We start from the raw sequence: 16,248 nt of genomic DNA on the forward strand, positions 1-16,248 counted from the left end.
ATAACCTCAGATATGCAGATGACACCACCCTTATGGCAGAAAGTGAAGAGGAACTCAAAAGCCTCTTGATGAAAGTGAAAGAGGAGAGTGAAAAAGTTGGCTTAAAGCTCAACATTCAGAAAACGAAGATCATGGCATCTGGTCCCACCACATCATGGGAAATAGATGGGGAAACAGTGGAAACAGTGTCAGACTTTATTTTGGGGGGCTCCAAAATCACTGCAGATGGTGACTGCAGCCATGAAATTAAAAGATGCTTACTCCTTGGAAGGAAAGTTATGACCAACCTAGATAGCATATTCAAAAGCAGAGATATTACTTTGCCAACAAAGGTTCGTCTAGTCAAGGCTATGGTTTTTCCAGTGGTCATGTATGGATGTGAGAGTTGGACTGTGAAGAAGGCTGAGTGCTGAAGAATTGATGCTTTTGAAGTGTGGTGTTGGAGAAGACAATTGAGAGTCCCTTGGACTGCAAGGAGATCCAGCCAGTCCATCTTAAAGGAGATCAGTTCTGGGTGTTCATTGGAAGGACTGATGCTGAAGCTGAAACTCCAGTACTTTGGCCACCTCATGCGAAGAGTTGACTCATTGGAAAAGACCCTGATGCTGGGAGGGATTGGGGGCAGGAGGAGAAGGGGACGACAGAGGATGAGATGGCTGGATGGCATCACTGACTCGATGGACGTGAGTCTGAGTGAACTCCGGGAGTTGGTGATGGACAGGGAGACCTGGCGTGCTGTGATTCATGAGATCACAAAAAGTCGGACACGACTGAGCGATTGAACTGAACTGAACTGAATGTATCTGTTACTTGCATGTCCTCTTTCACAGTGCCTATTAACGCATTTAGCTATTTTTCATTTTCTGTAGTTTTTTAAGGAACTATTCACACATATATTTATACTAGATCTTTGGTTATGGGTTCCAATTATATTCTCCTACTCTCTGGCTTGTCTTTTCTCTCTTTTTATAGTATATTGATGAAAAGTTCTTAATTTTAATATAGTTGAGTTTATTACTTTTATCCTTTATATGTAATGCTTTTTTGAATCTTAAGTTCTTTCCTATCCTGAAGTTATAAAACTCTTACTCTGTGTTGCTTATAAGATACTTGGTTTTGTACAGTGTAACTCTTTATCAATTTAGAATGACTATTCCATGGTATAAAGTTGGGATCAAGCTTCATGTTTTTGTGACTATCCACTTTTCCCAACCAATAATTATTGAAAAGACTGCTCTTTATTCTAAAGAAAGATCTTTTGTGCTGCTTCTGTTGTACCAAGTAACCATAAGTTTATGTTGTATTTCTAGTCTCCTAGTCTATTAGTTCCTCTTTTAGTACCACACCACCATAATTGCGTTGTGATAGGAAAAAGTAATTATTGTTACATAATAAGGCATGTTGTTTTACCTTTATATTTTTGTGAAGTTTCTTGGCTTTTTGCATGTTCATGCTTCAATATACATTTCAGAATGAGGTCCTTAAGTTTGAACAAAACAAAAACCCTGAGAAATGTTGAATGAGATTGCATTGGATTGTTAGACCAATTTGGGAAGATCCATCTTTATACTGCAAGGGGATCCAGCCAGTCTATCCTAAAGGAAATTAGTCGTGGGTGTTAATTAGAAGGACTGATGTTGAAAATACTTTGGCCACCTCATGCGAAGAGTTGACTCATTGGAAAAGACCCTGATGCTGGGAGGGATTGGGGGCAGGAGAAAAAGGGGATGACAGAGGATGAGATAGCTGGATGGCATCACCGACTTGATGGACATGAGTTTGAGTGAACTCCAGCAGTTGGTGATGGACAGGGAGGCCTGGCGTGCTGTGATTCATGGGGTCGCAAAGAGTCGGACATGACTGAGCGACTGAACTGAACTGGTCTCTACTCTATGGAATCACCCAAAACATGATTTGCTACTTTCTATGTCTTTCTTTGTAATACATTTATATATAGTGTTTCTATTTCCTCATATGAAGTCTTGCATTTTTTGGTTAGGTTATTTTTAAGTACTTTATATTTTTGGAGGTACTTGTAAATGTCAAGTTTTTTTCTTTAAACTGTTGGTGATATCAAGATTTTTGTATTCTAATTTTACATCCATCAATTCTACTAAACTCATGTATTCTAATATTTTACCTATAGAATCTTTTGGATTTTTTAAATACACAGTCATAGTGAATAATGAGTTTATGTTTCCCTTTTATATATGTGTGTGTGTATGTGTGTGTGTGCACGTGTTTTTCTTTTTTCTTGTTCTACTGCATCTGCTGGTACCCTTAGGAAAACCATGAATAGAAGTGGTAGTAACAAGTAATCTTGTGTTATGGTGACTCTCCTAGGGAAAGCATTCAGAAGTTAAATATTTGTAAGTTTTAAAGAATTTTAATGTACTATAGTGTTAACTTTTTTCTTTTTCGTATAAGAATTCTGATTCTGAGTTTTAACCAGATGTGTAGATTCATGTAACCACCACCATAATCACGACCGAGGATAGTCACCCTCAAAATTCCTTTGTATGCTGCTCCGTTGTAGTCCAGCATTCCCCTGTGTCTAACTTCTGGCCACCGTTGCTCTGGTCTGTTCTTCATCTGTGTGGTTTTGCCTTCTCCAGAATGTTGCTGCTAAGCTGCTAAGTTGCTTCAGTTGTGTCTGACTCTGTGCGACCCCGTAGACGGCAGCCCACCAGGCTCCCCCGTCCCTGGGATTCTCCAGGCAAGAACACTGGAGTGGGTTGCCATTTCCTTCTCCAGTGCAGGAAAGTGAAGAGTGAAAGTGAAGTCGCTCAGTCGTGTCCGACTCCTAGTGACCCCATGGACTTCAGCCCACCAGGCTCCTCCGTCCATGGGATTTTCCATGCAAGAGTACTGGAGTGGGGTGCCATCGCCTTCTCCAGAATGTTATATGAAATTAAAGAACGGTTAACCCTGAGGCTGACTTCCTTCACTGTGCATAATGCCTTTGATATTTGTCTTTGTTGATGTATTATTACTATTGTTGAGTAGTATTGAATTCTATGGACATGCCACAGTTTATGTATATATTAACCAGATGAATTATGCACGTTTTTTAGCTATGCCACTTATTTTGCTTCTTTGGATAATGGGGATAATGCACCTACATCATAGGGTTATTGTAGGGATGAAATGAGTTAATTGCTATGAAATACTTAGGTAATTCCTGATATATAGTACGTGCTCAATAAATACAATCCGTTATTACTGTCTACATTGTTAGTAAAGATTTTGAAATAGAAAAGAACTTAACAAGTTCAAGGAATAGGAAGAGAGCCAACGTGCCTGGTGTATAATGAGAGGGGAAGGTGGCATGTAGAAGGTGTGTAGGAGCAGGGTCAGACCTTAATGGGCTACAGCCTGGAGTTTTTATTTTAGTCCAAATACAGTGGAAAGCACAGGGATGAGACGTGATCTGGTTTATGTTTTTTTGTTTGTTTGTTTCTTTATTTTATTTTATTTTTTTAATTCTAATTTTATTTTATTTTTAAACTTTACATAATTGTATTAGTTTTGCCAAATATCAAAATGAACCCGCCACAGGTATACATGTGTTCCCCATCCTGAACCCTCCACTTTAGCAGATCATTTAGGCTGAGAATGAGTCATGGAGGTGGTGGGAGTGAAAGAGGATTACCATGGTAGTCCAGAGAAAAGATGGTGGTGGCTTAGACCATAGTGGTGCTTATAGGGTTGGTGAGAAGTGGTTTGATTGAAGGTAGGGTTTGGAGGTAGAACCCACAGAACTTGCTGAGGGATTGTAGTTCAGTGGAACACATTCCCCATCAGAGTAGTGATGTGGCTAGTCTTAATTATCAACAGCAACACTGTTTTTTCTTACAGCTTTCCTGAAGATTTTCCTCATGCATTAAAAAAAAAAAAATTGGAATATAGTTGACTTACAATGTTGTGTTAGTTTCTGCTGTACAGCAAAGTGAATCAGTTATACGTATGCACATATATCGACTCTTTTTTAGATTCTTTTCCCTCACCAGTCATTACAGAGTACTGAGAAGAGTTCCCTTTCAGTAGGTTCTTATTAGTTATCTATTTTATGTATAGTAGTGTGTCATCTACTTTTGATTGGAAACTTAAACTTTCTTGCCCGATTTCTGGAATCCACCTGAAGAAATAGCCTGCCTTTTCATACACTTTTAAGTGACATCTGATGTCTTTCTTACTCATAATCACAGTCCCAAACACATTTGTAAAAAAAAATAAAATAAAAACGGAAACTTATCCCACGACAGTGTTTTCTCCCAGTGTTTTTCTTTGTGGTTGTCTACAGCCTGTGTAGTGCTGTGACCCCACGTTCTAAGTCATCCTGCTGGAAGGGAATTTGATTCGCCAGTGGGATGTCATTTTAGTGGTTGGCAGGAGTTCCTGTGTACACTTGGGACTGACTATTGGAATAAACAGTATTAGACTCAGACTAAAATTGGACCAGAAATTTATTTTCATCCTCCTTTCAACCTCAACTCACCCTCGAGTCTCTCATCCACATGACAAATGGTCTTGACTTTTTGAAGTTATCTTAAAGATTAAAGTCGGCCCTGGGTGCTGGCTTATTAGTCTTGCATTCAAATGGAGATTTTTTTTTTTTTTTTTGGGAAACAGTTAAAAATAGAGTTCTCTGATCTCACATGGAGACATTTTCTTTTATTTCCTGTGTGTCTTCTCTTAACATGACTATATTTGTTCTCCATGGGTCTTTAGCTTCCAACTCCTTCTTAAGACAAACACCTGATCAGTCTTTATCTGGGGCACTCATGTCTTTTTTTTTTTTAAACTCTATCCTCTCTGCTTAATTTTGGACATTTCATATTTCAGGATTTGCTAAATCGGGGGGAAATCTCCCTTCTATCTTGAGTTTCTAGTTGTATTTTGCCCCAGTGTTTATCATCTTTTGTCAGGTTAATGTCAAACTATGGTATTTATTTACTCAGTTGACTGGTAGGAGGGCTTATGGAATCTTAGAGCTACTCATTAGAATTCTGTGCATAATTTTGTGCTTCTTTGTAATTGACTTCTTTTGTGATCTTACAGAATACCAAGCTGCTATTTTACACTTGAAGAGGGAGCACAAAGAAGAAATTGAAAACCTGCAGGTATATTTCTTTGATTCCACTGAACTGGTTATTTGATGCTTGGCTTTCTCATGTGTTGAAGTAAATACTCCGCTTTTTTGACACATTTACCAAGACAGCATCTCCACTGTGTACCTGCCACCAAGTCTTGAGTTTATCCTGGGGATGAAAGTCTTGAATGCCATTTTTAGTAGACTTGAATTCCTATTTTTTAAAAAAATACCACAGATGCATTTGGGGAAAGATTTGATTGGAGAAATGATGGTTTTATTTGGAATGCAGGGAAGAAGATCGAGTATTTAGACTTTCATTGTCAATAAGAAAGCTCTGAAATAGTTTCCTATGCACATTGCAAATTATTTTGTTGGGTGTCCTCCCAGCCTTGTGTTCGTTTCTGTGTGTTGCCTAGCACATGTCTGCAATGTGATGTCAGGCAGTTAAGGAAGTGGACCTAGTAGGAGGAAGAATTGTGCTGGATCAGCCATTCCATATCCCCAGAGAGCACTTGGATGCTGCTGACTTGAGCTCCTTTGTGAAGTCCAGAAAGTCTGAGGGATCGTTTCCTTTGTCCCACTAATTATCATTCCCTTATGTTTGGTATTTACTTGCTGGGGCTATAACAGGAAGTTTCACAGTCATAATTTGACATAACTAAATATTGAATCAGGCACTGATTCCAGTTTACTGATAACTGGGGTTGACCCCATATCTCAGGAGAGAACATTAGTGAAATTGAAATCAGACTTGGTGGTTGTATAGTGCTAGGTCATTACATGCTAATTCAGTGAGTTTGTGGATCAAATATTCTTCTTTCCATTAGGTGATAGTATACTTTTTTAAATAACTAAGATTGTATATTTGATTTTATATGAAACTACTGCAGGTAGCAGAAAGATCACTAAATAAGTCATGTGTGACTCTTTGCAACCCCATGGACTGTAGCCCGCCAGGCTCCCCGTCTATGGAATTTCCCAGGCAAGAACTCTGGAGTGGGGTTGCCATTTCCTACTCCAGGGGATCTTCCCAACCCAGGGATCAAACCTGGGTCTCCTGAATTGCAGACAGATTCTTTACGGTCTGAGCTACCAGGGCAGCCTTATGGGGTATGAATTCAGGCTACCCCTGAACAGCTTGGCTTAAATAGTTTGGGGGAGGGAATAAGTCCATTTCACAAAGAAACAAAAAAGTGGAAAAGTACCTCTGACTCCTAGGGGACAAAGTGGGGGAGAGAGGGGGGCCCTTATCTCCTTTGTTGCAAAATGCTCTACAGAGACCTTGCTCTTTGTTCTGATGTGTAAAAGATTGCCAGCTGTCTCAGAGAAGCTGCAGTGGGAATTAATGAAAGAAGCAGATTGCTGAAGAGGGTGGTACAGAAGTGAGTCCGTGAGCAGAAGCATTCTATAATAGCTCAGCCATAAGAATTAATACAACCTTCCCCAAGTTATAGATCAGCCCTGGGAGTACTTTGACAGCTAATAATATTCACAGTGACCACAGGTACTTGCAATCTTGGGGCTCTTCCTTTGTGCCAGGCATTTTTCTAGGCATGTTACATATATTATTTCATGTCTTTTCATCTCCCTCCACAAAAAAGTCTCATGATCTTACATCTCAAGCTAGGAGAAGTTTTGAGAAGGGAAAGGGTGAATAAGTGAAAAAGAAAAAAGTATATTGTAATCATGATCTTCATTTAAAATAAAGGTTAGAAGGCAATGGCACCCCACTCCAGTACTCTTGCCTGGAAAATCCCATGGACGAAGGAGCCTGGTAGGCTGCAGTCCATGGGGCCGCTAAGAGTCGGACCTGACTAAGCGACTTTGCTTTCACTTTTCACTTTCATGCACTGGAGAAGGAAATGGCAACCCACTCCAGTGTTCTTGCCTGGAGAATCCCAGGGACGGGGGAGCCTGGTGGGCTGCCGTCTATGGGGTCGCACAGAGTCGGACACGACTGAAGCGACTTAGCAGCAGCAGCAGACCAAGGTATGATTGACATTAAACATTAAAAAGTGTTCCTAGTTATACTTTAAGTTTTCTTTAAGTATATCTGAAATAATTATCTGTTCTTTTAATGCTATTGGTAAACTTAAACATATGTCCCTTTTTTTTTCAATTTATTTATTTTTTATTGAAGGAAATTGCTTTACAATATTGTGTTGGTTTCTGCCATACATCAACATGAATCAGCCATAGGTACACGTGTTTCCCCTCCCTTGTGAACCTCCCTCCCCATCCGGCCCTGCTAGGTTGTCACGGAGCCCTAGTTTGAGTTCCCTGAGTCATACAGCAAATTCCCTCTGGCTGTCTCTTTTATACATGGTAGTGTATGTGGAAACTGGCAACTCTTACTCCTCATCTGACCTAAAGAAGTGTCTTGTTGGCAAGTAGAACATTTTAAAGATTGAATTAGAAATAGTTTAAAGTAGGGAGAGATTTCTAGCTGCGTCTAAAAAAACAGTTGGAAAAACTAGTAATGGTGCACTTATTTTCCTGTATGACTTTAACCAGCTGGGGTTGAGGAACAGACATCGCTTCAACTTAGGACAGGTGGTCTCTAGTTCGCCGCTGTCCCCACTCTGGGCCATTTCCTCTGCCTAGTTCCTTTAACCCCTGGGAGATGCAGAAAATAACTAGATGTTATTCTGACCAAGTCAGAAGAGATGCAAGTTCATAAATCTGTAACCCCATTTGGCTGTACTTGTGGGCACTCGCTGAACATCATCCCCACCTGTTTTATTCCACTAAGTGACAAAGTCACGTCTGTTGTCACAGGACTGGTGGAAGACAATTGGTGAGCAGCTTTTTTGTTACTCATTTCTTTATATGGATTTCAACTGGCAGCCTTCACGGCCTGTTAGATTTTCTTTCTCTGCTTACAGGTCACAGAGAATCAGATTTGTTTCAGGACCTCTTCAAAATGCCTTTCTAAAGTAAGAAAGAGTCTGTGCTTAAGTACACAGGGAAAGTGATTCATTCTGTCACCATATGTAAGAATTGATATGTGTCATATTTAGTTTTTGGAGACTGTTTTCATAGACTTAAAAAAAAAAAAAAATGGCCTGACTCAACAAGTGGAGAACCTAATGTCAGCTTGCTATTCTGTTTTTGACTGTAAATTCATAGGAAGTCATTTAATTTTTAAATTCCCCCACCTACAAAATAGAATCCGTTTTGATTGGAGGTTGGAACTTTTAGCCCAGAGTCTCAAGGCTTATAAAAGTGGGGAGTTTTTATCTCAGACATGCTCTGTAGCCCACACTTGTGGAAGGCTGTGATCTAGAAGGGGCTTGGTCCTGGGACCGGCTTTTCAAAATGTGTAGCAACTCAGATACATATCCTCCCTGTAATTCAAAAGCAAAAAGCTATTGATGATTGGAATGAATTCATTTCCAAATTCCATCAATTTATATATACCTTTTACCCAAAGCCCTTGACTGACTTTTCTACTCAAATCTCCAGTAGGAGAGTTGTGGCAGGTCCAACATTTTCTATGGCTTAGCTATTTCATTAATACTAAAGCCAGAAAAATTCTTAAATTTTGTTCAAGTATGCCCTTCATTTAGCAAACTTTGCCCTAAGAGTATCTGATCACTTCATGATATTCAGCATCATCTAGTTCATTTTTCAGTTCTGAATAAGTCTGTGTTACTGATTTTATTTTTGGAAGAGTGGCACCTTTACAGTATTTATTTGAGAAAATTTTGCCTGTGGTAGCCGTTGCACAACAAGTTCATGCTTTATGTAGAAACATAGTTCACACCTGCCCTTTCAAGGCATGTGATAAAGCTAATTCTCCCATGGTGTAAATAAAGATTTTTTGCTTTGGAATTGTCTAGGAGCACAGTTTGAAAATCACTATCACAGCCCTTGTACAAAATCTTATATAGTTGGTTTTTGTCTTATTGTAGTCAGAAAACCAGGTGTGATGATACTTTATGCATGATGACAGTATGAAAGGATTCAGGTTTTTGAGTTAGGATTCAGTTCAGCTTCTTGCACTGTGACATTAGGAAATTAATCAACTTCTCTGGCATTTAGTTTTCTCAGTTTCAGCATTTGTTCAATAATAATCATATTGATGCCCAAATAACAAATATTGGAGAAGATGCGGGGAAAATAGAACCCTCTTACAGTGTTGGTAGGAATGTAAATTGGTGAGCTACTATGGAGAACAATATGGAGGTTTCTCAAAAAACTACAGTAGATCTACTATATGAGACAGCAATTCCACTCCTGGGTGTATATCTGAAAAAAAACAAAAACACTTAATTTGAAAGCTATATGCACCTCAATGTTAATAGCAGCATTATTTACAATTACCAAGATATGGATGGACCCTAACTGTCCATCAACAGATGAATGGATAAAGATATAAATAAGCTACAAGGGTATATAGTACAGTGCAAGGAACATAGCCAATATTTTATAATAACTCTAGATGAAATATAACTTTTAAAAATTGTGAATCACTGTGTTGTACACCTATAACGTAGAATATTGTACATTAACTCTAGCTCAGTTTTTAAAAATGTAGTCATTTTGATGATGCCTCCATTCTAGGATTGTTCGATATGATATATACCTGAACACATGTTCAGTAAATACCATTTCTCATTCCTTTTGCTCTGCTCAAGTCTCCTTGTAATTAGGCAGCTTGAGTTTAGAGCAGTCCTCAGGCCCTTTTGGTTGAGGACTTCTTTGGGACTTTGACTTATTCTTTCCATGGTCTTCCAGCTGTCCACTAGCCTCTGTGCTCTATATCAGGGGGTCTAAACCAGGCTTTCCCAGAGGTCATTATGCTGAACAGTGAGCCTCCAAAATGCTCCTTGACAAAAATATTTAATGGTCTAATAAGTTTGATAAATATCTTGTTCCCCTGTTAGAGCTTTACCGTGAATAGAGAAGAGCCGAGGGAGGGAGGGAAGAAGGGAGGGCTCTATAGCTTGTTTCTCACATAATTCTTTTCTTCCTCCTAGTAACCGATGTTTCTGAATACTGCTCTGTGTTGATCTGTATAATCTTATCTCAGTGCACAATCTACTTTCTTAGTCTTGAGTTCTTTGAGTGATTTTATTAACCTTTTTGTGCCACCAAGTCCTGCTTATTAGTCTAATTTTTTTTCCTCTGTTTTTTAAAGTACCTAGTAAATTTCTTGGCACATAGATGATGCAGAAATATTTTTTAAAATAACAACCTATGATTGAAAAACAAGCAGCGACTAAAATGTAATCAAATCACCACTGTGTCCCAACCTTTGTTCTATGCATTTGGTACTAGTATTAGAAAGAGTAAATGTAGAAATATAAACAAAGATTGGTCCCCATTTTCAGATTTTAAAACCTGAGGCTTTCAGAGACTGTGAATTGTCAGAAATCCTAGTATGTGTGTGTGCTGGGTCACTCAGTCGTGTCCAATTCTTTGCAACCCAGTGGACTGTAGCCCACTAGGCTCCTCTGTCCATGGGATTATCCCAACAGGAATACTGGAGTAGGTTGCCAGGGAACCTGAATTTGAATCCATCTAGATGTGTCTGACTTTGAAGCCAATGTCTTTCTATTAATGCAACATTAATGGAAAGAACATTGGATCTAGAAATACAAGGTCTGGAGTGTGGTCTCACTTTGGGGACAATGAACTGTGTGACCTTCAGGCAATGTTTTTGAATCATTTTTCTAACTTACAAAATGAAAAACCAGGCTATATACTAATAGCAGCTTAGAATTTTATCACTGATCCAACCACAGTTTAAAAAAAGTTCAGTTTGTCCACCGCGTTGTCCTTTCAGCCTTAGGGTTACCTAACTCAGCATCTGTAAACCCTGGAAGTGTTTAACACTTCTCCCTTGTTTTCCTCCTCCTTTTGGAGGTTCCCCTTTCTAACCAGGGGGGTCTCTTGCCAGCTCTCCTTGCTTCCTTGGGACACAGTCTTCTGTCCTCCCAGTGCTGATTAGGATGCATGACTCAGTGAGGGAGCACAGCTCTCAGAATGGCAAATGCAGCTTCCATAGGAGGGCCAGCTCTGCTTTCTGACGGGAGGGAAGCATAAAGATGGGTAGGACTTCTTTGGCTCTCTACTTCCTCAATTTTGAAAGTGGAGGGGAAAAAAAATGCATGCCCCATATCTGGCTTTTGAGGAGCTTGGATAATGTAAAAATCCTGTTTTTTGACCAGCACTTGCAGCAGTTCAGAAGTAAGTGCCTTAGAAATGACACATTGTTTTATCAGTTTGTGACTAATGTTCTTTGAGTTGTGAGATAGAAGAAAACTAGCCAACAGTCACATTTCCTTTGCAGGAACCTTTTCCGTTTACCCCATTCATCACAGCCACAGTCCTCACTGAGGGGAAACTTGACTGAAAACTGGCCTGTAGCAGGCCCCTGCTCATTGTGCAATGCAGGCACATTTCTAATATGGTAACTCCTACTGTGAAATGATCCAGGGATGGGTGCCAAACTAGAAATTAACTTATGTTGTACCTTGTGGGCCCCCAGAGAACTAAATGGTATGTTGGCCTCCACTATGAGAAACTTGAAGACGTCCTTACTTTCCACTCTCTAACCCACCCCACTGGTCCATTTCTAATAGTAAACACATTGCTGTTGAAACAAAATTGAGTACAAACTACACTTGAGCTGATACAGCTAAGTTTACAAAGACATGCACACCCTGATCCTAGCCCATTTGTTATGTTCTTTACTATCAACATAACACATTTAAATCTGTTAATTCCTGGCGAATACTTTGAGGGAAGGGAAATAATTTGTAGATTGATAAACAAAACTTTTGCAAATATGAAATATTTCATTAAACCCTTATGGCATTCCCCTAAGTGCTGATATTTCATTACTGAGATGCCAGGAAAGATGAGAGAGTGTTGGGAAATATCTTAATTTATTATTTCATTGTGTGCATATAGTATAATGTTAGGAGTTTAGTGGATTTACTGGTTTGCCCCTGTTGATGTGCCTTGTAGACTCCCTGGCTACGTAGAAGCATGCAAGTAACTTTGGGATTGAACTTTGATGAAAAACAAAAAGTGATTAATTCCCTGGCTGACTTAGCCCAGGAACCCTTTGTCTCAGCCTTCAAGATGCTGTCTCGCCCCATATAATTCCACTATTTTTTCAAGTTGCATTTGCTGATAGAAGGAAGCTGGTTGTAGAATGAAGACTGTGTGCTTTACTTGAATTCGTATCATTGAGGCTGATGCCGGCTTTGTTTGCCTCCTTCAGGCACCATCAGCTCCAAACATTCCCACTGTGTCTTTTTTTTTTTTTTAATTGAAGCATAGTAGAGTTGCAGTGTTGTACACAACCTCTGTTGTACAGAAGAGTAGTATTTTAAAATACTGTTTTCCTTTAGGGTTTATCCCAGAAGATTGTATATACTTACCTGTGCTATACAGTATGACCTTGTTATTTCTCCATTCTAAATGTAATTGTTTGCATCTACCAACCAGTCCATCCCGCTTCTCACCACCCCTCCTTGGCAACCACAGTCTGATCTGTGTCTGTGCGCCTGTTTCTGTTTTGTAGATAGGCTCATTTGTGCCATATTTTAGATTCCACATATAAGTAATATCATATAGTGATAATATATGGTATTTGTCTCTTTTTTCTGACTTACTTCACTTAGTATGATAATCTCAGGTTGTATCCATGCTGCTGCAAATGGCATTATTTCATTCCTTTTTAATGGCTGAGTAGTATTCCATTGTACGTATGTACCACATCTTTTTTCTCCATTCATCTGTCAGTGGACATCTGGGTTGTTTCCAAGTTTTGGCTGTTGTAAATAGTGCTGCTGTGAATCCCTTTGAGTCTTAAACTCTGAACTTCAGTCACTCATGTGAGCCAAGATGATGATTCTTTTTTCAATAGTTTTTGATGGAAGGGGACAAGCAGATGCTGGAATGGTGACTTTTTGAATGTTGGCCTTTGTTTTTTAAAAAACTTTTAAACTTTGAAGTATAGTTGATTTACAGTGTTGTGTTAGTTTATGGTATACAGCAACATGATTCAGTTATTGACCTTTGCTCTTTTGACTTTTCATGAGATATGAGAAAGTGAATGAAGTATGTTAGATCCCATGGGGAGTGCTTCCTTCTCCCTTGATATGTCCTACTTTGCTCAGTAATGCTGTGTGTTTGTTAGTCCTGTGCCGTTGGGTGAATAATGGGCTCTGTAGCAATAAAGTAAGAGTATAGAACTAGGTAGTCTATGTTTTCTTCTGAATTATTTCTGGCCTGGGCAGAGTGGGCCCATGTGTCTGCCTCAACTCAATCCAAAAGTCTTTGAGATACCCTTGTTCTACATTACCTGAAGCAGTGCTGAATGGCGAGTCAAAATATGAAAAGTTACTGAGTGATCTGACTGGATGTTGGCTAGAAATTCCTTCATGATTCATGGTATTTCAGTATTTATGTTATTTTGGAGGTAGCATTAGGAGGCCAAAGAGTTCTTAACTTTATGGCGCTGTCAAATACAATCCAAAGAAGTTTGTTTGATCATAATAATGCCATTTAAAAAAATCACCCTTCAATCAATTTAGATGAACACCTGTGGTCTAATTTCCACAGTGCTTCCCCCCATTCCCTATCCAATTGTTGATGTTAATTGCCTGATCCTGTGGACATCCATGTTGGTGACTCCTGATACTGAGCTTGGAGAAGCTGAGGAAGTATGTCCTCATCCTCTTTCTCCATGGCCTCCTGAATAACAAGCAAACATCCCTTTTGCTTTTATAACTTCATGGACTTTTATATTTCTTTTCTCTTCCCTCCTCCTTTCCTTTCTTTCTTTCTCTTGTCCTTCGCTGAAAGCGTTATTGATGGAATAGAGAGGGCAGCCATGTTGGAAAGGTGAGCAAAAGATAGTTCTTAGGGCAGAAAATTGAGTAATGTTGGTGTTCTGCTACATTTTTAGGAATGTTCTACTACATTTTTGCTTTATTTTTCAAAATTTAAATGCTGAGTACCCTTTGCTTTCTGACTTTAATTGGAGATGATTATGATCATCATTATTGAATATGAAGTACAAACTTCCAGGCATTCTGCCTGATGATTTATTTGTATACATGATATCTAATCAGTTGAGGCTCAGAAGTTAAGTGCTGTCCTGAGTTTTCATAACTGGCTAGTATAATGGCAGGGTCTCCTAACCAGCCTGTCTGGTTTACTAAATATACTTTGTTTCTGCTGTCAATTTATCAGCTGATTTGATGCACTTTCTCTAGTACAATAGTTTTCTAACTTTTCAGTTCCCCTCTTCCCTTCATCCTGTGACAAGATCTCTGCAGATCATCCCTTATTATTATCCTATACAAGCTCTTTATTGGGTAGACAAGATGGAGATATTTCTATGATGTTTATAAACAAAAAATAGCAACAGAGTTCTCTTAGTTCACAGGTTTCAGAAATGACAAGCTGTTCTTCCTAAGTATAGAAGAAAAGAGCACGTTGAAGATTGCCCTTTCTAACCTCATTTCTCATAGCAGGTCCTGAATCCAGCTTGAGGAAGAGCCTCTGGTATTTATCACCATAATCTTGATAGTTGTCTATATTCATCTTAGAGATTTGATACCTGGAGTCTCAGACAAATTAATTCCTGAGACCATTGAGAAAATATAGTGGCAGAACTTTTCTGCTTCTTGCCAGCTACTCACTTCACTGATTTCTACAGTTTGAACTTAGGAGTTCCTCAGCTGTTTTCAGACCTTCCCCAGTGGAGTCCCAGGGTTACTGATTCGTTAAGCAAATGGGAGATGTGACTGTTCTCTGTGCTGTCATCTGTTTGTAGGATGGGCTCACGTGTGATAGGTGGCGCTTTGACCTCTTCTAACAAGCCCCGCCTCATGTGGGCTTTGGAATCCAGAGTGTGAATTTATGATGTCTGTGTGTTTTTGCATTTTGACCATTTCACTGCCACTGATTCTCATGAAGGATTAATAATAATCATAGCTGCTATTTAATGATCATTTACTATGTTCTAATCTTTTTGCATGATGATTAAGTGAGTTACTACATCAACCTTACAAAGTGGCACTCAGCATCTACACTGAACCTCTGGAAGTTCTCCCACCTTGAAGGTCCTTTCCTAGAAAGGATTTGTGACATGACCTTGTTTCTGGACTGACCTTTGCCTTTGATCTCTCCTTGGGTAAAATATCAGTCCTTAAGAGCAGAGTACCTTAGCAGCAGAAATTGCTGAAGAACTAACCCACATAATGACTTTAAGTAATTCATTAGATGAAATGTAACACAACTCTAGGCAGAAGAACTGAGTAGAAACAACTGAGTGGCTGTGCAGTCTTCCTTGGGTTGAATCCTACATGTGTTCAGTTCACTTCAGTCACTTAGTCGTGTCCAACTCTTGGCGACCCCATGGACTGCAGCACGCCAGGCTTCCCTGTCCATCACCAACTCCCAGAGCTTGCTCAGACTCATGTCCATTGAGTCAGTGATGCCGTCCAACCACCTCATCCTCTGTCACCTCCTTCTCCTCTGCTTTCCATCTTTCCCAGCATCAGGGTGTTTTCTAAGGAGTCAGTTTTTGTCATCAGGTGGCCAAAGTATTGGAGCTTCAGCATCAGTCCTTCCAATTAATATTCAGGACTAGCTTTCTTTTAGGATTGACTGGTTAGATCTCCTTGCAGTCCAAGGGACTCTCAAGAGTCTTCTCCAACACCACAGTTCAAAAATGTCAAAGACCCGCGTGTGTGGTCTTGAACAAATTATCTAAACCTTTCTGAGCTTCAGTTTCTCATCTGAAACTGTGATCATGGTGACACTGTAACTTGGTTAGTAGGATGCTGATGGCAACTGTAGTGATAATTAAATGTGGGACTGGAGGTACAGTGGCAGTGGTTCAGTTCAGTTCAGTTCAGTCGCTCAGTCGTGTCTGACTCTTTGCGACCCCATGAATCGCAGCACGCCAGGCCTCCCTGTCCATCACCAACTCCCGGAGTTCACCCAGACTCACGTCCATCGAGTCAGTGATGCCATCCAGCCATCTCATCCTCTGTCGTCCCCTTTTCCTGCCCCCAATCCCTCCCAGCATCAGAGTCTTTTCCAGTGAGTCAACTCTTCGCATCAGGTGGCCAAAGTACTGGAGTTTCAGCTTTAGCATCATTCCCTCCGAAGAAATCCCA

General features: G+C 39.7%; 1 protein-coding gene across 1 annotated transcript in view; it reads left to right on the forward strand.

Moving 5' to 3' along the window:
• FMN1 (formin 1) overlaps positions 1-16,248 on the forward strand; it is a 340,200-nt gene that overhangs the window by 56,111 nt on the left and 267,841 nt on the right. Inside the window, exon 4 of the mRNA XM_010844210.1 lies at positions 5,062-5,123. Coding sequence (XP_010842512.1) covers positions 5,062-5,123 — 62 coding nt within the window. The remainder of the gene's footprint in view (positions 1-5,061; positions 5,124-16,248) is intronic.

This window comes from Bison bison, unplaced genomic scaffold (assembly GCF_000754665.1).
Source record: "Bison bison bison isolate TAMUID 2011002044 unplaced genomic scaffold, Bison_UMD1.0 scf7180017864197, whole genome shotgun sequence".
Taxonomy (NCBI): Eukaryota; Metazoa; Chordata; class Mammalia; order Artiodactyla; family Bovidae; genus Bison; species Bison bison.